At 39.0% G+C, this 23,129-nt stretch overlaps 1 protein-coding gene and 1 long non-coding RNA gene across 2 annotated transcripts in view; one reads left to right on the forward strand and one right to left on the reverse strand.

Moving 5' to 3' along the window:
• The first annotated feature begins 662 nt into the window (after nt 1-662).
• On the forward strand, nt 663-23,053 carry LOC138962536 (vesicle transport protein SFT2A-like). The gene is made up of 7 exons (XM_070334380.1): nt 663-851; nt 13,764-13,850; nt 14,789-14,871; nt 18,125-18,206; nt 18,492-18,527; nt 19,184-19,272; nt 19,745-23,053. The coding sequence occupies exons 1-7, from the start codon at nt 786-788 to the stop codon at nt 19,782-19,784; spliced, it is 483 nt and encodes a 160-aa protein (XP_070190481.1). The 5' UTR covers nt 663-785; the 3' UTR covers nt 19,785-23,053.
• The window catches only part of LOC138962538 (uncharacterized), a 173,842-nt gene continuing 167,088 nt past the window's right edge, over nt 16,376-23,129 (reverse strand). The window contains exon 2 of the long non-coding RNA XR_011454541.1: nt 16,376-16,720. This is a non-coding gene — a long non-coding RNA (uncharacterized lncRNA). The remainder of the gene's footprint in view (nt 16,721-23,129) is intronic.

A 23,129-nucleotide genomic window follows, 5' to 3' on the forward strand; every position in this document is an offset into this window, starting at 1 on the left:
CCTCACACTGCACAGTACAGCGGGGCGAGAAAGTTTTGTGCCAGTTTTATTTGGGCCATATGTGACCCTCCACCACGAAATGAGTCACATGTCACCTCGCGCGGTTCTGCGCTAGGCTTGATATAAGTCCGGAGAGTGTCTGGTAACAGTGTGAGGGTCACCTTAGTCACAGGCTTATAACTCAAACAGTTTTCGCTCTTTTCTAAAACGGTTTTCACCACTGGACTGATAGGCGGCATAAAAAAACTCTTTAGGCAAATGTAAAAATATGAAAATCATGCAAAGGTGACATGCGACTCATACCGTGGTGGAGGGTCACATATATGTCAGCCAGCGGAGTGACGTTCTCTTCACTCAGTCAGGGAAAGGCTGAGCCAGTCAGCAATAATTCTGACCCAATACTGAGTACGTATAGTCTTCACTGAATGTCAATAAATATCCTCATTCTGACATTGCATGCAGACCGCACCGGGACATACGCAAGAGTTTTAACCAGAATTAAAATATACATCATCCGGAAATTATGGCAGCGTTGAGCATGTCACTAAATATCGAAATAAAACTCGTAGGATTTCCCCACAGGAAATCTACTTTCGAATTTGGCTCAAGGGGAGTAATGGCAAGTAGGCGTGACATGTATTTGGGGTTGCTCTCCCTTTTAGTTCAACCGGAAGTTCCATTTCTCAGAAAAACTACAAGTACACAAACTCACGAGCGTGCGACTTATTGTTAGGCTAGAATTATTCCCATTTGCTCCTATTTGTTGACTCACATAGCTGACTGAAATGGATAAATTGAAGCGTGTTTTGAACGGGAATGAAGAAGATGAAGACAAAGGCATTGTTACACAGGTAGGTGTATAAAAAGGGTGTAAGACAGCAGACGACTTTTGCTCGGGTTTTTTTTACCCTCGACAGTCACACGGATAGCGTCAGCTGCTTGCATGATCTCACAGGCTGCTATGTAATGGTCCGGTTTGCTTGGTACGCTTTAGTATGTTACAGATCTTACTCATCTAGTAATTAATAAGCTGAAATTTGTTGACTCCATAGTTTTCCTGTTCCGTGCCGGGCATGGCTGTAAACAGTCACAGGCATCCTGGCTTTTTACACTGAAGGTGGATCGGAGCTGCGTGGCGTGTTCCGGAACATTACGATTGATGATGCGCAGCGCGTTTTGGAACGCACCGACTGTCATCGCACGGCGCGTTTCGGGACACTCCGATTGTCGTCGCGCGGCACATTCTACAGTTAAAATGCCACCACAATCACAATATCTATCTAAAAACATGTCGGACTGAGTCATCGACAGAAGTAAAACTGCCAATACAATGGAAAGGGGAGCAGGATTGGGTGGTGCTACAATAATCTCCGAGTCTCTCTCTCTCCATCGCTTTCTTCACACAAAGTGACGTACCTGCCTCAGATCAGGGAATTTGCAGGATTTACAATGGCCGGAGTCGAAGCATTGATTGTAAGGGAGTGAACTCTACGCCTGGTTGTTGCGACCCATCTCGTCATCGGCGCTTTTCCGGAAATGACCTGCGCTTTGTTGGAATTCCAACAATGGCCTCTGTAGGAATTCCAACTTTGTGCTACGCGATTCTAGAAATGTACCGTGCGCATAGTGAGTATTCTGCTCTTTCTTAGAATGCGATGTAAAATGATACAAATCATGTTGGCATATGATGATCCTTGCGTTTTAAAATGATCAATGCTTAGTCTTGAAAATGCAGATGCATTGTATAACGCACCAAACCAACCAAATTACAATAAACAAAAACTCTTTTGATAACTTCGGCGGGCTGGAACAACACAGATCAACGTCGCATCCCACTCGACCAAAACGCACCTATTTGACGTTATTTTTAACGTCACAGTTTCAGATCTTACATTTTACAACAACAACAAAAACACAACAAGAGTGTTCCGATATAACTTCTCACTGGTAACTATCGATTGTAATGATTTTTATTCATTCTTAATTGATTATATATACTGTTCAAAAAAAGAAACGCATAGCTTGTAATATTTGGTTAATTTAGTTATATGGCTACAAGGATATCCACCAAACTGCAGAAAATGTTTATCTGGTCGTCGACCTTTCGTCCATTGCCACAAGTGAGCTCTGCACGTGACGCATGCGTTATCAGTGGCTACAATGTCAAAATTGCTCATTTGGCATGACCACTCGTCATGCTTCAGTGTAATCTCGTGAAACTCGGGGAATATTGAGCTCTCACCATGTCTTCCAAAACCCATAAAAGCGGATTGTTCGCCACAAAGAAATCAGACGACAATTCAGCGACGAAAGATGGCCCGATTGAGCAGAGAAGACCGCCAAATTGCATTGGGTCGTTTACAAGCAGGCCAAAGTCAAAGTGCAATCGCCAGGCACTTCCACGTGTCCCAGAGCACCATCAGTAGACTGTGGGTCAGGTTTCAAGCCACTGGCTCCGTTGCTGACTTGCCACGAGCGGGAAGACCAAGGGCGACAACTGCTGCTCACGACCGCTTCATACGGCTCCGCCACCTCCGGAATCGTTTCCTGTCGGCCTCATCTTCTGTCCAGGCTCTCCCCGGGCCACACCGATTATCGGACCAGACCGTGCGGAACCGCCTGCATGAAGCTGGTTTGAGAGCTCGCAGACCTCACAGAGGAGCTGTCCTCACCCGCCGCCATCGCCAGAACCGAGTGCAGTGGGGCAACCAGCACCTTCGCTGGACCGTCCGGAATCACTGGAGACACGTGTGGTTCAGCGACGAGTCCTACTTCCTGCTCCAGCGACATGATGGTCGGAGGAGGGTCTACCGGAGAGTAAACGAACGTTACGCGCCCAACTGTGTGGATGAGGCACCCGTTCATGGTGGTGGAGGCGTCATGGTGTGGGGGGCGATCAATACCGCTGGAAGGAGCACCCTGGTGCACGTCCAAGGGCGCATAACTGCCCAGCGATACGTGGAGGAAATTCTGCGCCCACACGCCCTTCCTCTTCTGGCTGACCAGGATGCCATATTCCAGCAGGACAACGCTCGCCCGCACACAGCACGACTCACCACCCAGTTCCTCACCGACCACCATGTCCAGGTGCTTCCCTGGCCATCCATGTCGCCAGACATGAACCCGATAGAACACCTCTGGGATGAATTGGACAGACGTGTGCGCAGGCGAGAAGAAGCGCCGGCAAATCACCGCGATCTATTGCAGGCACTTCAGGAGGAGTGGGACACCATCCCACAGCAAGATATCCGGCATCTGATCCAGTCCATGCCCAGAAGGTGCCGGGCAGTTGTTGCTGCTCAAGGCAGTCACACCCCCTACTGACTTGACAGCCTCGGCACCCAATCGTATTGATTGACTGATTGATTTGAAGATGCAAATGAACTGTGTGTGCATTCAACTGTGTCCATACCAAATTTCAAACAAATAATCTAAATATTGGATTTTCTGTTAATTTTTTCGAAAAATAAAACAAATTTGGCAAGTAGCAACTATGCGTTTCTTTTTTTGAACAGTATATATTAAGCTCACACAGTCTCTCTGGACTGCAGATACAACATTACTTCCCTTTACTGACTGAGCCTAAGGCTCTTGTTACTGCATTGTAATCTAGGCTCATGAAACGTAATGTGCAAGTCTGTGTGCTATATTGATCATGATGTGATTGATTGTTGCAAAATGTTGATTCAAATTAAAGATGATTTCAGCCTGTCGTAAAAAAAACTAACACTCTGCTCTGAAAAATAAAATTGTGTTCAAAATAGATCGAGACCGTGCAACAGCAACTAGCTAGCTGCATGCGCTGACTGTCAGAGAATTGTTACACAGTGTATCCCCCACACCCCCAATTCAAGACTTCCCCTGTATAAGACCTTGCTTTAATTTACATATATACCTTATTCATGACCTGTGAAAAAGGGTATACTTTTTTGTGCCAGTCGAAGGGTTGCCATTTCTAGAACGAGGCAGCTCGTTTCCGAAAATGCGGCGCTTTGTTGGAAATCAAATGAGGTTTCGGGAAATCCCGATTATTCCAACTCTGCCCCGGATTCTTACTTTGCGCTTGACATGGTTATTCTAATGTTCAAGAATTTTCATGACGTCATATGAAAGGGGTTGTGGGGTCCTGTATGTATTTTGAGTTTCAGTTTGCACACACACTTGAAGACCAGATGTCAAAAGGTGTCCAAGGGGTACCCTGGTCTGGTAAAACTTTCACAACTAGTTGATTTCAAAATAATTTGAGGTGTAGTTGGATGGTAATGAAACCAGACATAATAAATATTACAAACTGAGTCTAACGTAATCAAAAAATAAGTTTGTCCTATTTAGATTAATAATCTATTCACAACCTTTTTCCTGAAATAACTGTCCAAAATGGGAGGAAAGCATAGTGAGTTCAAACGTCTAAGATTTTTTTTCCAAAAGTAATGGTTGTTTGTGGTGAAATTTAAGTTCATACTGACTAAGGGAGGATTAGAGAAGGTTTTTCTTGCTGATTTCACTTAAAATAATATCATAATATAGGAGAAATTGAGTGTTGAAATTTGGTAACATTTGTGACGTGTTCATGTCGCACTTCAGTCCTACTTTCAGTTTCTGCTAAAGCAGTAAGAAAAATTGGATTGGAAAAGTAAGTTTTCCAGGAGCTAGTATCCATCTTTGTCTACTGAAAAAACATTGGAAATACCTGATTATTTTTTTTATTTACAAGCAATATGCATAAATATTTTTATTGTCACAAATGTTACGTACCCTTCTACAAGGAACTGAAAAGGGTTACAGATTCCATTTCACCTTTTCCATTAACTGGAAGCAACACTTTGCAAGAGACATTACTCCATTTCTTCTGCCAAAATGGAGGGAAAAGAAAATGGTGAGTAAAACATTTTTGTCACGTGTTGTTTTTGGCGTTTTGTTTGTCACAAATGTTACCTTTTGTCACAAATGTTACCCCACAACGGCTTTTTTGGTGGGTGGCTTGCAGACTTGAGGATAAAACGTATATTCTCAAAAAAAAGGGGTTTGAAGATGAGGCTGGAGTGCATACTGATGTTCCACTGTTAAAATACTGAAAGCTGCTCAAGATTAAAAAAAATTGACAATGCAAAACGTACTGTCACATGTCACAAATGTTACCAGAGTACTAGTCTTGGCTTTGTACAAATGATTACTTGTTATATTGCTGCTTAATTTATATAGTACTGTTTCAATGCAGACTGCATGAGTATTCAAAATGGATCAAGTATATATAAAAGGTGGTGGTGGAAACTATTGCACTGTAACATTTGTGACAAATTCTGATGTGACGTAAAAAGCTCATTGCTGATGTTTTTGTTTGTTTCCTGGTATGCTGGTTGTGCATGTTTAATGACTGTGCTTTCTTTTAAAAGTTACCATTATCATCTTCTTTTTTTTCTAGAGGTGCGATCAAAGAAAAATTCTGGTTTCCAGGTTAGAATTGTACACCGCCAGAGAAAAAATGTTTCAAGGGACTAGGTAGGCAGTACCTTGAGAATGTTACCCAAGGACAGGCTTGGCCTCCATGTACCTACTTTAGTGCAAGGGCTGTCTGTTACAGTTTTAGTAAGGTGGTACATTTGAACTAACATGGCATAAAACCCAGTGTGTAATTAACAGAGAACATGCCATGGAATTTGTTGAAACTTGAATTTGAAAGAGATGTCTTCCGCATTACGTCTACTTTATTTTTTTAAATACATAAAAGTCTTAAATTGTTAAACAATATGATTCCTTTCAAAATGTTCTTTATATTTTCAATCAATCAATCAATCAATGAGTCTTATATCGCGCATATTCCGTGGGTACAGTTCTAGGCGCTCTGCAGTGATGCCGTGTGAGATGAAATTTTATACGGCCAGTAGATTGCAGCCATTTCGGCGCATATTTACCTTTCACGGCCTATTATTCCAAGTCACACGGGTATAGGTAGACAATTATTAACTGTGCCTAAGCAATTTTGCCAGGAAAGACCCTTTTGTCAATCGTGGGATCTTTAACGTGCACACCCAATGTAGTGTACACGGGGGGAGGTTCGGACACCGAAGAGAGTCTGCACACAAAGTTGACTCTGTGAAATAAATTTCCGCCGAACCTGGGATCGAACTCACGCTGACAGCGGCCAACTGAATACAAATCCAGCGCGCTACCAACTGAGCTATATCCCGAGCTGAGCTGAATCTTTTTTTGCAGGTGCGTGACCTAAGGGAAGATAAACAAGATGTTTTGATTAACTTCCTGACCAAGGAGGGAGACCTGTATACCTGGCCAGCAAAACCAGACCTTTCATGGGAGCCAGCCTCCACCTTTCTTTCCCAGATTACTCTTGTGGACCTGGCACTTGATGAAAAGAGTTCCACAAACAGAAAGCAATATTTCCGTGTGGTTTGAAGACACTATGTGCACTGGTGTTTGCTCATGTGACACGCTTTGCATTATGTGGATTCTGTGTAATATTCGCAGCTTCAGTTCTTTTTTAAGTGGAGACAATTCTGTTTCAGTCTTCTATTGATTACCTAGTCATGCATCAGTTGATTACCTAGTCATGCATCAGAGTGCCATTTCCTCTGGGTTGTTTGTACAGAGATGAGTACAGAATTAATTTAGTACTTCAGTATTTCCTGTTCTTTATGATGCAGCCTACTTCAGTTTTTCCTTTTTTGTGCATCTTTCTGATCAAAACACATTTAATGATAACTTTATTCATCCCTTGTGGGTAATTTCAAAGTACTCTAGTCATCCATCAGCAGTAGTATATAAGTAAACAACTAAGGTAGCATAATCAATCTATTCACATATGCACACATACATGCATGCAAACACATGCATGCAAACACATGCGCGCCATTCTTCATAATTCATAACTGGATCAGTCTCATTCAGTGAAATACATTTGCTCTGCCAAATTACATAATCTGTGTTTCATTTACACATTAACATGCTTCCATTTGAAACTTCGAGGTCTTCATCAGGGATTGACGCCCGACCAAAGGTAATTGAAGCCCGACGGAGCGAAGCGACGGAGGGCTTCAATTAGACTTTGGGAGGGCGTCAATCCACGATGAAGACCGAGAAGTTTCAAATGGAAGCATGTTAATGTTATTGTAATTCAATCTGATGACGATCTATTTCCTGCTTTCATGCGGTTATAAACAGACAGAATTGGTTCTGTTCTGTTCACACACTACTTTCAGTCCACCTACCTGCAAGGATCAAGTCCCAAAAAATATGTCTCTGTATTCCTATCGTATCACTTTGCTCCTGTTTTGTTTTCTTTCACACACATTTTCCCTTCTTTTCTGGACAGCAAACTCTAAAACAAATTCTTTTCATCACAAAAGCGATCTTTGGAATTGACTGACGTAGTCCGGAAGAATTCATGCATCAACTTACGTCACGTATTCGACGTCATCACTTCGCATACCTAAAGGTCTCGGTATTTCGTTGGCCTTCATATTTCCTACTTGTAAAATGACCCTCAAAGCTAACCGAGACTAGTTGAGGCTGTATCAATGCGCCTCGCCAGCAGGTTGTTAATGGATTTTTTAGCGAGTGGTTATCGACAATTAATGACCGGTAATTTTTAATGAGTTGGGGCATTCTGACCAATCACAGGATCTGTTTCATTAAAACGCAAACTTGATTGAATTACAATTCTTATTAATCTTAACATTGTTTCATGCTTATTTTTTTTCCCGTTTTATTTGTTTGTGAATGTATGCTGTTTATGAGTATGTGACAGCGAGCTGTGACAAAAAGCGTCACAAATGAGACATAACTTAGCAGAGGCTTGTTTACTATGTTAATGACCCTAGCTGTTCCAAGTTCTTTAGTAATTCGTTAACTATCTGGATCTAGTGTAGTGCTTTATTTTTGTTTATTGTTTTGTTCTTTTGCTGTGTTGTTTAATGTGTATCATTTGTTACACGTGACAAAAATATGTTTACTTGCGTGACAAGAAACTGTTACAAATGTGACCTTAGGTAACAAAACCTGCCTTTAGTCAACTAACACAACTGAATGTTTAATGAGATCTTCAGTTTAAAGAAAAAATTTGTTTAATGATAGTACTTTAAATTCATCTTCATTGCCACTTTCGATACATTCTTTAATGTGTAACATTTGTGACTTGTGATGATGAATTGTGACTTGAAACTGTCACAAATGTGACCCAAGGTAACAAAGCCTGCTTTTTAAGAATTTCATGCAATTGAGTTTTTAATGTTATCATCAGTTCAAATAAAAAAAAATGCTTTTGGTAGTACTTTAAATTCACCTTTATTGCCACTTTTACTATACTGTTCAATGTGTAACATTTGTGACTTGAGACATGAAGTTGTGACATAAAACTGTCACAAATGTGACTGAAGATAATGAAACTTACGTTACCTGATATGAGATAACAGATTGTTTTACACTATGTTTAGTTTAAAACAAGTCGCGTAAGGCGAAAATACAACATTTACTAGATTTAGTCAAGTAGCTGTCGAACTCACAGAATGAAACTGAACGCAATGCCATTTTTCAGCAAGACCGTATACTCGTAGCATCGTCAGTCCACCGCTCATGGCAAAGGCAGTGAAATTGACAAGAAGAGCGGGGTAGTAGTTGCGCTAAGAAGGATAGCACGCTTTTCTGTACCTCTCTTTGTTTTAACTTTCTGAGCGTGTTTTTAATCCAAACATATCATATCTATATGTTTTTGGAATCAGGAACCGACAAGGAATAAGATGAAAGTGTTTTTAAATTGATTTTGACAATTTAATTTTGATAATAATTTTTATATATTTAATTTTCAGAGCTTGTTTTTAATCCAAATATAACATATTTATATGTTTTTGGAATCAGAAAATGATGGAGAATAAGATGAACGTAAATTTGGATCGTTTTAAAAAATTTTTTTTTTTTTTACAATTTTCAGATTTTTAATGACCAAAGTCATTAATTAATTTTTAAGCCACCAAGCTGAAATGCAATACCGAAGTCCGGGCTTCGTCGAAGATTACTTGACCAAAATTTCAACCAATTTGGTTGAAAAATGAGGGCGTGACAGTGCCGCCTCAACTTTCACGAAAAGCCGGATATGACGTCATCAAAGACATTTATCAAAAAAATGAAAAAAACGTTCGGGGATTTCATACCCAGGAACTCTCATGTCAAATTTCATAAAGATCGGTCCAGTAGTTTAGTCTGAATCGCTTTACACACACACACAGACAGACACACACACACACGCACGCACATACACCACGACCCTCGTCTCGATTCCCCCCTCTACGTTAAAACATTTAGTCAAAACTTGACTAAATGTAAAAAAAGAGGCTTTCTACAGGATAGCACTTTAAAGTAAATCTTCATTACCACTTTCAGCGTGTGTAGTTCTTGGTCACATTTGTGATGCGTGACAAAAACAATTGCTCCTGTCACAAGTCTAAGATATTGAAGGGTTCTGTCTGTCTTTATCTTATATTAGATAATGAACATCTTGTATTATCATTGACAAATAAATCTGAGTGTTTTCCTCATTTGGTTTTTTGTTTTGATTGCGCACACCTGTAGGTAACATTTGTGACTGTGACTTAAATTGTGTTTGTTTTTTATCTAGAAATATTATTATTTTTTAAGAACTTTCTTTTCTAAATTGCTCCACAAGGTGTCAAAACGCATAAAAGTACAGAAAACAGTAATTCTGTTTAATATTGTGGCAGTAATTGAACATTCTTTTCATAAGTTCTTATCACATGTCACAAATGTTACCACCTTCATTTTTATATTTAGTCAAGTTTTGACTAAATATTTTAACATCGAGGGGGAATCGAAACGAGGGTCGTGGTGTATGTGCGTGTGTGTGTGTGTGTGTGTGTGTGTAGAGCGATTCAGACTAAACTACTGGACCGATCTTTATGAAATTTGACATGAGAGTTCCTGGGTATGAAATCCCCGAACGTTTTTTTCATTTTTTTGATAAATGTCTTTGATGACGTCATATCCGGCTTTTCGTGAAAGTTGAGGCGGCACTGTCACGCCCTCATTTTTCAACCAAATTGGTTGAAATTTTGGTCAAGTAATCTTCGACGAAGCCCGGACTTCGGTATTGCATTTCAGCTTGGTGGCTTAAAAATTAATTAATGACTTTGGTCATTAAAAATCTGAAAATTGTAAAAAAAAATAAAAATTTATAAAACGATCCAAATTTACGTTTATCTTATTCTCCATCATTTGCTGATTCCAAAAACATATAAATATTCGGATTAAAAACAAGCTCTGAAAATTGAATATATAAAAATTATTATCAAAATTAAATTGTCGAAATCAATTTAAAAACACTTTCATCTTATTCCTTGTCGGTTCCTGATTCCAAAAACATATAGATATGATATGTTTGGATTAAAAACACGCTCAGAAAGTTAAAACAAAGAGAGGTACAGAAAAGCGTGCTATCCTTCATAGCGCAACTACTACCCCGCTCTTCTTGTCAATTTCACTGCCTTTGCCATGAGCGGTGGACTGACGATGCTACGAGTATACGGTCTTGCTGCGTTGCATTGCGTTCAGTTTCATTCTGTGAGTTCGACAGCTACTTGACTAAATATTGTATTTTCGCCTTACGCGACTTGTTTGCTATATTTCCAAAAATATACAAATAATCACCAAAAAATGAATGAATTAAGTTAGCAGGGATGCCCACCAAAGCAATGACAGAAAAGAAAAAAGTATGACAATGCTTTCATTTGGGGTGTACTGAAAAGGAACCTTTTGACATCTGGTCTACAAATCTAATTATTTCAATCTCTATTACTATTATTATCACAAAAACAATCCCCAACAGACACTCTCTCTCTCTGCATCATTACAACATGTGATTATCACTGACCTGACATACGATTGAGTCTCCATCACACCAGCATTGCACAAACACACAGACCAGGCACACCGACACCAGATCACACGTGCAGGCACACGAAAGAGTATCGAGGATATGCTTACATCACTTGTCAAAAAATTGAAGACGGTATTAGATTGATAAAGCACGTTCACCATTATGTTTAATAAAATTATAAACAAAAACAGCGTGGCAATGATGCCTACAAGATCATCAGTTCTTCCGCTCGATCGTAAAATCTGATACAAACACGAAAAAATACAGGGGAACATTGCGGATAATGTTTTATGATTTCAATTGAACATGTTCAAATGGCATGATTAAAGAACAGTTTCTCTTATTTCTGTCGATGTGTGTTTAAAAATAAAAAATTATGAGTTTAGTTGTTGTTGTATTTCGGAGAAAACCTACTTCCAGAAGTGCTGTCACTTGGAATGCTGAAACATGACGGTTTGATAAGTTGTCACAAGAGCTTCCGATAGTACATTAAAACTACTGTATAGTAGAACTAGGTAACGCGCAATATGCACCAAAATATGACTGATGCTGAAAGGGGATACAGGTAGCGAAAGGTTAGTGACACGCGTCCCCAATCGCACCGCTCGTCAGCTCTCCGCTGCAATCTCAGCCCTTGTCAACGCGCCGTGCATTCCCAAATGCTTGCCTTTTACATGCGCTTGGATCAGCCACTGGAAGACGCCTGACTACTCTCTGTGAAAACTGAGAATACATTCTGCAGACAAATCGTTATTTTCGTTCCTGAGGTAATTCAAAAAGTAACTCCTGTCGTTTCACATTTATTGTCTAATAAAAATCTAAGATGAGAGAGAAATTTAAATTTTACGCCCTCACGGCAAAGCCATTTAGGGCATATGTTCCCAGGTGTTACCCCGACTGAAGATGAGATACCCAGTTGTATGCATGTTTAGGTGGTATCAGCCACTTGCACCAATGGCAGAATGACGGAGGCCTTTTACGTTCCACTGTGGTGACTTGGGGTTAGGGCATGGATACCATCTAAGTCTGCACATAAAGTTGACCCATGTCTGTCCCGGCCTAAATTCGAACCCATGACCCTAGGATAACAAGTCCAGTGCTCTACCACCTGAGCTACCCCCACCCCCCAAAAATAATGTAATGTTAGAGATCACATCATTTTATGTGACATGTTGACTCAGTGGTCCCCCTTTCACATCAGCTGCTCTGCACTAACAGAGTTGTCTGCCAGCCTAGAGGACGAGCTATTTATAGTAGTGCTATGTTTCTTGTATGTCGCCAGTTAGACACCTCCAAGATATGTTTTGGGAGCTGTTTGTAAATGTGATGGGGTCTGACTGCAGTTTACTCCTGATACGCTCATGTGTACCGTTGAGTTTACATGGCGGTTTTTCATATATGTATCCCAACCTCACTCCTGTTTGACTGGCCTTGCCTCCAAAGTTGCTTCGGGCGTTTCACACACTTAACCCCTTCACTGCCTACCCCATATGTAATACGTGGTCATTTTCGGTTTGTCCTACGCCCATAACCGTATCTCATACGTGGGATTTGTGTCAACAACATTTCAGGACATTTCTGAAAACTAAATGGGAGGTAACCACTGTCCAAGTACTTGCAGGGGTTCTAAACACAGTTCTTTCCCACAGACCGTTCGGATAATGCTGTTATACTGTGGCAGTGAAGGGGTTAATAATACATGTATACTATTCAGTATATTGTTGATCATCACTATTCCATGGGGTAAAACAAAATGGGAAATTGAAGACTTTCCTCTTGAGTGTCTGTGTTTGAGAATGTGACATCCTTATTAAAGTCATTGGTGGCGATTTAGCTTGTATCAAGACACTGAAATTACAAATTTAGCATAGAACACCAGATTCCTATTGTTAGTTTTTTTCAAGAGTCTTCAAAATATTGTAGAACAGAGTCTATTATGGTTGGACACACCAGCGTCCAGACAAATGACTTGTGACACTGTATGATTACAGTCCCAGTGTGATCAGTGATCCACCAGACATGTTTTTGTTGTGTGAACGGGTAGAAAATGTGAAGAGATCAGTCTTGAAAACTGCGGAGATGGGTACCAACACTTTGCTATTGCACAAGTTTAGAAAAAGGTGACATGAATTTGATGATTACATCTTTAATTGTATACACTGAAAACAACAGGAGAACATTTATTTTGTTCTTGGATTTTTGTACAGATAATCAAAATAAACTGGGTAATGTTGAAATGGTCGCCAACATCATTGATGTCGACATGTCAAAAATAATACATCTCTATAGGTTATTTTGCAGCTGCCTTTTAAGTAGGACCGGCAGGATCATGTGCGTCAGACATGTATTTACATGTGTAACGGTCAGAAGTGCTCTGCCATATAGTGTGGACACTGACGGTCAACATGCTGTAATGCATTCGCTGTTCATTGTATGAAAAGCACATATTGATAGCGCTTTTGGGCATTGTGCATAACATCTGAACAAGCAAAAAAGTAAGCAGGTTAAACCAGCAGACCAAGTAAATGCCATTTTGTTTTGTAGAAGTCCATTATGTTATTGTGTAGCCTGATTACAATGATTCTTATTGTCAATCTGTCTGAAGTGAGCTAAAAGTAGATTATTTGTAATGTGTCTATGCTAGGCATTTACACAGTACTGAGTGAGTTCTGTAATGCAGGAATGAAGTTGCCATCAGGAAATTGTGATTTGAAAGACTATTTCCTGATTATAAGGTTTCCTGAGTTCCCCAAAACAACCTAGGAGGGAAAACATTAGAAAAATCTAAACATGTAAAGGTCATCTCATTCCCAAGCAAGTTTTTCCTCATCTTGATAATTCTTGATTGTGATTTCTGTTTCAGATAAGTGATGCTTCTACATTAAGTTGGAGCACTCGCATCAAGCTGTTTGCTGTGTGCTTTATCCTTGGTGCTACACTGTCCATATTGGTATGTGTGAAAGTCTGTGCAGTTCAATTTAGGACAAATCCATACATACATGTATATGCTGTTGACCTGATGAATCTTGGGGCTCATTGTGACACATTCTTTCATCATTGTTTTGAATGGTAGACATCCAAATCCAGCTAAATATCACTATCATGACTAACCTAACATGATAGCAACTTTCAGAAAAACTTTCAGTTGAGTTTGCTGGTGTTTGAGATACATGTACTCTGATTAATGTATCAAGTAAATGGAACAAATTTCACATCATTAAGTTTTTTTTTAATCTGCTTTTATTTAAAGATGGATAGAGCATTGGTATACACCATATTGTTTGTAACAGCATTTCAATCTTTTATGACTCTTTCAGAAAGGCAATTACGCGACCTGCCTTTTTGTACCAGTAATTGCTCCAATAATCAAGCAGCAACAAAACCGACTTTCATAAAGAATAATGTGCCTCTCAAATCAGGTGAAAGTCAAAAGATGCTGATGCATTAAACTGTTTCAATAAACAAGTAAAATTTTGCGTGGCCAAGAGAAAAAATGTGAATGGTTCAGATATTATTTCCTCTTGACCTTGAACGTTATTTTACCCAACCATCAAAAACAAAAATAACTAAACTCTATTTTGCAGACTTTACAAGGAAAGTTACTCTTCTCCGACATGCAGGGGACATACCTTGGCCGATTTCCAGCCAATTAATAGTCAAATGCACCTGTGCACACAAAAACTTCAATAAGTATTTTTTCAAAGGAACCGACCCACCAACCCTCCTTTTGTGGCCTTGTGACTGGAAACTAAAAAAAACATGTGAATGGGGAAAGCAAGGTAACAGGCCAGGAAAGTACAATTTTAGCTATGTTTAGCTATCCCTAAACCCACTTCATTGTTGCCCATGCATATGCTGCTGTTCTTATTTTTATTATTAATGTTTCAGGGAAGCTGCCTCTTGTTTTTGAGAAATGGATTTACAATATTTGGAATTCTCTACACTCTGGGAAATCTCCTGTCACTTGCCAGGTAAGATAATATCTCAGTATAGATTTATGAACAGATAATATAAAAAAAAAAAAGGTATGAAGCACAGCTGACCAGTCTCTAACAAGCTGCCATGAAGCGGAAAGCTATCAAAATTGTCCGTGATCCAATCCATCCTCTCAACACTTGTTTTGAAATTCTTCCTTCAGGTAAATGTTTTAAGGTCCCTTTGGCATGCAGAAAAACAGTTTAAAAAGTCATTAATTCCTTCTGCAGTCACCATTTTAAATTCTTCTCACATCATGTAGAGGCCGGTCAGAAGGGAAAAACAAAAAGTGTATGAAGGTGTGTGTGTGTGTGAGTGCGTGATCGAGTCCATGAGCAGTGTACATTTATCGATTGAGTGAGAGCTCTTTGGAGTTTAGAAAATTTGATTCTGTGATATATTCGTAATGTGATTGCTCTGCTCTGAAACCCTAACTCCTGTGATATGAGAGGGTAAATTTACATAGTGCAATATTATATTTGATTGTGATAGACTTAGAGACGTTTGACCTTATTTAGATTTTATCTGTAATTTTATCAAATGTAAAGATGACACCGACCGCACTCTGGTTCAATGTTATTGGAAATATGATAGGTGTGCTTGTTACTATATACGTGAACCTATGTTTTATGTGTGTTGTCGTATGAAATTGTTTGTTATAATCGTTTAGGGTGTGCCGAAGAAAATTTTCCATTTTTATGTAATATTTTAATGGTGCTGTTATTTTTGACTCACATGCGAAGCAAAAGTGAGTCTATGTACTCACCCGAGTCGTCCGTCCGTCCGGAAAACTTTAACGTTGGATATTTCTTGGACACTATTCAGTCTATCAGTACCAAATTTGGCAAGATGGTGTATGATGACAAGGCCCCAAAAAACATACATAGCATCTTGACCTTGCTTCAAGGTCAAGGTCACAGGGGCCATAAATGTTGTCTAAAAAACAGCTATTTTTCCCATTTTCTCTGAAGTTTTTGAGATTTAATACCTCACCTATATATGATATATAGGGCAAAGTAAGCCCCATCTTTTGATACCAGTTTGGTTTACCTTGCTTCAAGGTCAAGGTCACAGGAGCTCTTCAAAGTTGGATTGTATACATATTTTGAAGTGACCTTGACCCTGAACTATGGAAGATAACTGTTTCAAACTTAAAAATTTTGTGGGGCACATGTTATGCTTTCATCATGAGACACATTTGGTCACATATGATCAAGGTCAAGGTCACTTTGACCCTTATGAAATGTGACCAAAATAAGGTAGTGAACCACTAAAAGTGACCATATCTCATGGTAGAAAGAGCCAATAAGCACCATTGTACTTCCTATGTCTTGAATTAACAGCTTTGTGTTGCATGACCTTGGATGACTCCCGCAGTGGGGCACTGCGGTTATGAAATTAAAGGCCCCTCCTGTTTTTGGAACCGCAGGAGCTTTCTAGTTTGCTGTTAGGTAGATTTTTGGTTCCTCTTTCCTGTCATGCTCTCTTTTTCTTCATGAATTCTTTTCTTTTTTCTGCCTTCTTGCTCATTCACCTGTATTTTTTCCAAAAATCTCTTCTCTTGCCGCTTGTCTCGTGATTCATGTATAGTTTAATCTGTTAGTGTTCTGATGTAAGTCCAGCAGTAGATAGGTTAAGCCTATTTTAACATACTGGAAACTGGTAATCTTCCAGTAGGTATTAATTTAGTTTTACTAAAGCCTGCTGGGACACAAGTAATGGGTTAGTGCATTTGTAAACAGGAATCGCTTGACAAGTGGCCCCCTTCATCCCCCCCTTCCTCGTCCTGATATGGCTCTGCGTAGTCGGCTGGACGTTAAGCAACAAATAAACAAACAAACAAACCTTGGATGACCTTGACGGGTCAAGGTCACATGTATTTTGGTAGGAAAAATGTGTAAAGCAGTTCTTAGTGTATGATGTCATTGCTAGGTTTAACTGAAGGTCAAGGTCATGTAAAGGTCAAGGTCAAGCATATGAGTCGTATGGGCTTTGCCCTTCTTGTTATTGTTATTGTTAAAACAAAAACAATTATTATGTGGGACAGTAGATTGCTCAGGGAAAAGTAAGCTTGCCTCTGCATTGGGTCCTGTTAATTTAACTGGAATCCAGGTTACATCACAGAGCTACATAGAGTGAAAAATATTCACCTCAGAGGAGAGGATCAGTACATGTTTTCCAACAAAATTATCTTTCAATCCGATCCAACGTGTCGACAAAAAGTATTACGCCAATTATTGTTTCACAGATACAAAAAAATATACATCTTATTTTATGCTTAAATTTAAAAAGGCTCTTGTTTTTGGCTTCTAACGTATTTTTTCGATTGAAGATTTCTGTCAAAAGGGTCACGTCATAGTCACTGAAATGGGAACAACCAAACAACATCCAAAGAGTTAAATTAAAACAAATCCACACAAATTCATTATAGTCCAGATTAAGTAGTCTTTGCACACCAGAAGAAAGGCTTTTTATTTACCTATTCAGAGTAGGCTATTTTGAATAGCTATCTTGAATAGCTATCTAATGTCATTTTTACTGGTGATGCTGTCAAGAATGTAGAAGGTCTTGTATGATGTGGTTGGTGAATTTCTACTCTGGCAAATTTTGAGGGTCAATTATTTAATTTGAAACTTAGCTGTTTGTCAGGTTCATTTTAGGATAGCTTTTTGGGGGGTCCAATTTGGGGGTACCCTTGTTCAGGGTTTAGCCTGGGAGAAAAAGGCAATGGGACATTTGTCCCCATCAAACAAATTTTGATGGGACATAGTCGAAGGCAAGAAGCGCCAAAGAGGCCTGTACGCGTGTTTGACCAATGTTGCAAAATGGTGCAATATAGTGCTATCTGAGAATTAGCCACTATATCTGTTATCTGTGTGTGTATGTGTGTAATCCGATGTAAAGTGTACATTTGGTGGCGCAGTGGTACGTAATCTCAATGCGCCTTTTGACACACTGAAGGGAATTGTGATGGGACATTTTCAGAGTTTATGTGCCAATGGCGCAGAGTGCACTAGTCAATGAAACCCTGCTTGTTTGACTGTAACTTGACCCCTGCGACTGAGATCATCAACCCAAGATATACTTTCTGGCCTGTTTGGTACATATTTAATTTTGGTTTCTTAGCTGAGTGTGAACACATTTCGACATTGAACACGTTTGAAAGCGTATGCTACATAAAGTGTAAACTGTTTATACTAGCAAGCGAAGAAGAAAAAACTGTTCATGATGATGATGATGTGCTTGCAGCACGTGCTTCTTGATGGGGCCCATGAGTCAGCTGAAGAAGATGTTTGCAAAAACCAGAATTATCGCAACGCTTCTTGTGTTGGTCAGTCTCTTTCAGTTTCACTTATTTTTCTACCTTTTTAATTTTCTATGATGTAGTTTTGATGTGAGCCTTTATGAATTAAAAAGTGTCCTGCCTCTTGCTCACATGAACTGTGTGTGTTTACAGATGCTGTTAAAAAAGCAAAGAAAGTATTAGTACATGTATGTATTAATGGTACAGCTGCGTTTGTACAGCTCTACTGTGTTTGGTCTTTATTACACACCTTCTCAGATGTTATCATTGTCTGTACTGATTAATAAAACAATTGTGTTATCTGTGTCACAGCTGCTGTTGGTTCTGACCCTGGTTTGTGCATTTGCAGTGAGTATTGATTTGTTCCAAGATAGAAATTTTATAATTCTTTTTTGTTCTCTTTGGCCAGATGCATGTTCAGTTCACTGCTTTAAACTTAGGTTGTTTTATCCGCATTTTACATCTTAATGCTTAAAAAACACAAGATACCATTTGGGTGCATACTTTTTTTTCTCAAAGCAAAGCTATCTGACAAGGCCTGGTGAAGGAATGAATGTTTGAGAAACAGAGATTTCTCCAACTTTTGACCTGCTGCTATAACATGCTTGTGTATTGTGAGGTACCATATGTTGTCAAGATGAATGAACAGCTGGTACACGTGTTAAAAGATATATGTGGATCAGTTATTTAAGATTAAGCGTGATCCTTACTGGTTATTAGCTTTTGAACAAGATGGTATCTGTATCTAGACATACTTTTGTAGCAAGCTTTTGTAATGGGTTGTGTACATTTAAAAAGTGATATGTGATTTTAAGAAGAGACAAATTTTATTTTTGTACAAAAAATTTCGTTGAACTGATCATACTTTCAGTGAAGACAGTTTCAGTAACTGATTGGGTGTTTATGATGACTATAATATAGCCTGATTTTGAGCGCTTGATAGTCCCAGTAGTTAGTAGTGACTTTTGTAACAAAATAAGCAAAAGCTGCATAATTTGCTACAGATAAAGAACGGCGCTCTGACCATAGTGTGCTGCGTACTGCAGTTTCTGGCGCTAACCTGGTACTCTCTGTCCTACATCCCATATGCACGGTAAGTTCTTTTCAGTTGCAACTGCTGTTGGGCTTTGCTATTGTACAACAAGAAAGAGAGATCAATATTAGTCCCAAACTTGTGTAGCGTTGGGCAGCTAATCAGGTGTCCTTGAAAATCAATAGTTAATGCCTTTGTCTTTTATAGCTGAGGTTCTATCAGTGTGTGTGTGTGTGTGTTGTTTCTTTGTTTTTGTTTTTGTGAGGGGGGCTGGAGGTGTACGATTATTTACAAAGCTTCTGCATTCATCAACTATACACCTCTCTTCATAGGTGTGTGTTTACAACTCCTTTCGTGACATTTCTTTTTGCCTATGCCTTTTCTTCCATATTTTCTTCAGGAGTCCATTTTTGAAATGTTTTGCACATGACTAATTTTTGCCCACTTCTCTGTCTGTCTGTCTCTCCTCTTCTCAGTCGAGCCATTGCGATGTCACCAGTGCTTTAACCATGTTTTCTACTTCCTGTTTCAGAGACGTGGTGAAGAAATGTTTTGCATCCTGTATGGAATAGACACCTCATTTTCTTCTTCATGCTACCAGTCCTTGTCATCTTTTGTGTCATCACAATGCCATGTGTGTTGTGCAAGTGTTCCAAACAGTCTTGTGTGTTTACATGTGCTACTGTTAAATGTACACTGGAACCCGCCTTTTAAGAACTAAAAACTCTGACAAGAATACAGTCTTAAAATGGAGGACAATTTACAGAGGATGTGAACAGTGGGTCTGAAAAAATAGGGTCTTAAAGGATGGGGGGGGTGTGGCTGAACAGGGGGGTTCCACTGTACATTTTGCCTGGGCTAAAGGGAGAGTGTGAAAAGTTTCATTTGCCACAATTGTCAAAAATATGCCTTTTGTTTTGGAAGATTCTTGTATTTTGTTTGATCAAGTTTGTCGTTACGAGGCTATGAAAAATGGCAGGCACCAAACAGCGTAACCTGTCTCATCTTGATTGTCTGGCAATCTGATTGGGGCTTAACTTTGATTGAAAGTTGAAAACTGACATGGTTTATAGTAACAGCGGGCTGTTCAATGATCATGACACCCATCAGGGGTGAGTGGCTGCTGCAACACAACCAATATTCATTTTTTAATCAGCTCTGAAATGACTTTAATTTGTGGTTCATTGTAAAAAATATCTAGTATTATTATGGAAGGTTAAAGTGAGAAAAAGTCATTCAGGAACTAGCAGGCAGTGAGCACCCTCAAGGTTTGACGTGTGAAATGGTGCACAGCTTGCCTAGGTTAGTGAATAGTCAGTGTGTTGGATCTGTCACGAGGAGGCTTAGCACAGCAGTTTCATTTGTGCATCTCTCTGTTTAACAAGGCTATGTAAATTTATTGCAGATTTAGTTTTGTTTTCGATTTGCTCATCTTTGAAGTTTTTGTGCATGTTCTAGTGTTTATTTGAAAATGATAACAAGCCCCGGCTTATTATTTTTGTGTGTGAAGCATGTGCATTTTGTTTTCATCACAGTTTTTAACTGTCAACTGTTAACAATCTAAAATTATCTGCACAAATGTTAAGGGTTATCATTTTTGTGTGTGAAGCATGTCCAATTTTATTTTGTTTCCATCACTGTTTTTAACTTGTAGAGATCTAAAATTGTCCATACAAATGTGGCGGCAGTTTTATTTGGCAACATCCTGCTAGTGCAGAACATTAGAACAGTTAGAGACTTCTTGACAGTAGAGGTGTGCAACTGGTACATTTTTTTTCTCTAACACCGTTTTATTTTCAGCACTTGAAATGTATTGTTACTGTGACAGCATCTGTGTATGTTTGAAAAGAAAATAGTTGTCTGTTGGCCAAAGTGGATGACAACTTGGATGTTAGACGAGGTTCATGTAACGTGGCTTTTTGGAAGGAAATACGAATAGGAAAAGAAGAGTTTCAGGCGAGTATGAAATATTGCTCCTGCAGAGCATTGTTGTTTCATTTTCCATTAGAATATTTGTCCAGATTGATATCCTGCCATTGGTGCTTCTTAACCTTCTCTTTATGCTTGCTCTATTTCTTTGTCTTTGCTCTATTTCTGCCTCGCAGAGTAATGAAGAGAAACATGTCAGAGATGCCTTTAAATGAATAATGAACATGTGCTTACATTTCAATAATGCTGCACAATTTGCAGTCAGTTTCATGAGAAGTCATTAGCTAGTGGAGTACATGTGTATTTACTGGACCTCATGGTATATGCTGTCCAGCTATGTGCGTCTTGCTTTCAGGTGGGTGTTTTTTGCACCAGAGATTATTTTGTACCTATTTACGTATGCATAAATGAACAAGTGTGCTTTAACAACATAATTTTGGTGGTGGGGGTGGCAGGAGATATACCAGTCATGTCTGCTGTGGTTTTAGCAAAATGCCATTGAGTGGTAATGAATGTAGTCATTTAAACGTCGGGGGGAAATTGATGAAGCTACAATGTCATTCCTTCTGATGTTTGAAGTCATTCGATCCAAAAACGAAACAAATTCTGACAAGAGCTTATTGTTTGAAAACTAGTCTGATGTTATAAACTGGCATACAGTTTAAAGTGGACAAGAAGAAACATTCACAAAGAGAGTCCCTCCCTAAACACTTTGCTGTGGCAAAGTAGCAAGTTTGGATTTTCTTACTACATAGTTTTGGGTTCATTTTGTTTTGGGTATACTTATTGTGATTTGGGAATTTCAAGGAAATTTTGTCTACTTTTCACAGGAGATAGTGTACCACAATGAAGTTGCTCTACTGAATTTAAACAAAAATCTTTTCCCACACAGAATTGCTGTTATATCCTCTTGTTTGTTGTGTACATTGTGACAGACCAGATGTTTTCCCCCCGATGGGTTTCCAATCCATGAAATGTTACTCCCTCTCTGCTTATGAAAGAGTTTGTGCCTTAGTCCTCTTGAGTTTTGAGTTTTACTTACTGTCCCTGCTCATCTGCTTGAAGAATCAAATTATTTTTTAATGTGTATTCATATTTTTGAAATGTTTGAAAATTGCTGCCGACAGCTTCAGCCCAAGATAAATGTCCGAAGAACAAATCTTTCTGTAGAGAGATTGCAGATGACACTATATGGGGAACAACATCGTTCGTGTCCATATATTCCCTACATTTAATTGTTTCTGACCGAGTCCTTTAGTCTTATCGTATATACAACAGACGTGTTTCTCAGTGTGAAAGAGGTAATGGCTGTGGGATCAAGCTATTTATGTGCTATTAAGAATTCTTAAATATTTTTTTGGATGCGATTTCTCTGACAATTTGAGCCTTGCAAGAAGAAGTGTCATCACTGTGCTCAAAATATGAAAAAAAATATTCAAGGGAAATGATTATTTTAACCTTTCTCTGCCAAGTCTTGTTACAGATGTATTAGCAACATTATTTTTAGCCAGTGCAGGAAGCCTTCATTCCATTTCACTCCTGCTTTCGTGAATTATTGCATGTATTACTCTGGGTGTTTTCTGATTTCAATCAAACTCTTTACCTAAATATCCATTCCTGGAGCATATAACCTTTTTCATTTAAGTTTATGTTGTCAAGCATCATTAATTTAATGATCAAGAATCGTTTTCAGATATTTTCGTGCTGTATGTTTGGATATTCTTCTTTCTGTTTGCAAAACTTTATCTCATGTTTCGGGCTCAGTATTCATCCAGTTCATTTTACAAGCATATACATGTCAAACTGTTCATGCATGTCAGATATCACCACCTGTATCAAACGGTTATGTGTAAATAAGCATGGACGCTGCACTGCAGCATCTAAATGAATATGGAATAAATAATTTATCAACTGTTCAGCATTCAAATTCACCATAAGAGAGGAGAAGGAGGGTTTGTGTGCGGATTTTATCAGATGTGAATCGTCTG

This window comes from Littorina saxatilis, linkage group LG3 (assembly GCF_037325665.1).
Source record: "Littorina saxatilis isolate snail1 linkage group LG3, US_GU_Lsax_2.0, whole genome shotgun sequence".
Lineage (NCBI taxonomy): Eukaryota > Metazoa > Mollusca > Gastropoda > Littorinimorpha > Littorinidae > Littorina > Littorina saxatilis.

What these genes read in the sequence shown, in the direction of transcription:
- LOC138962536 (XM_070334380.1), top strand. Translation starts at nt 786, where the DNA reads ATGGATAAATTGAAGCGTGTTTTGAACGGGAATGAAGAAGATGAAGAC. An exon ending in GTGCTACACTGTCCATATTG is followed by an intron (nt 13,851 to 14,788) that starts GTATGTGTGAAA and finishes TTAATGTTTCAG; the next exon opens with GGAAGCTGCCTCTTGTTTTT. An exon ending in AATCTCCTGTCACTTGCCAG is followed by an intron (nt 14,872 to 18,124) that starts GTAAGATAATAT and finishes ATGTGCTTGCAG; the next exon opens with CACGTGCTTCTTGATGGGGC.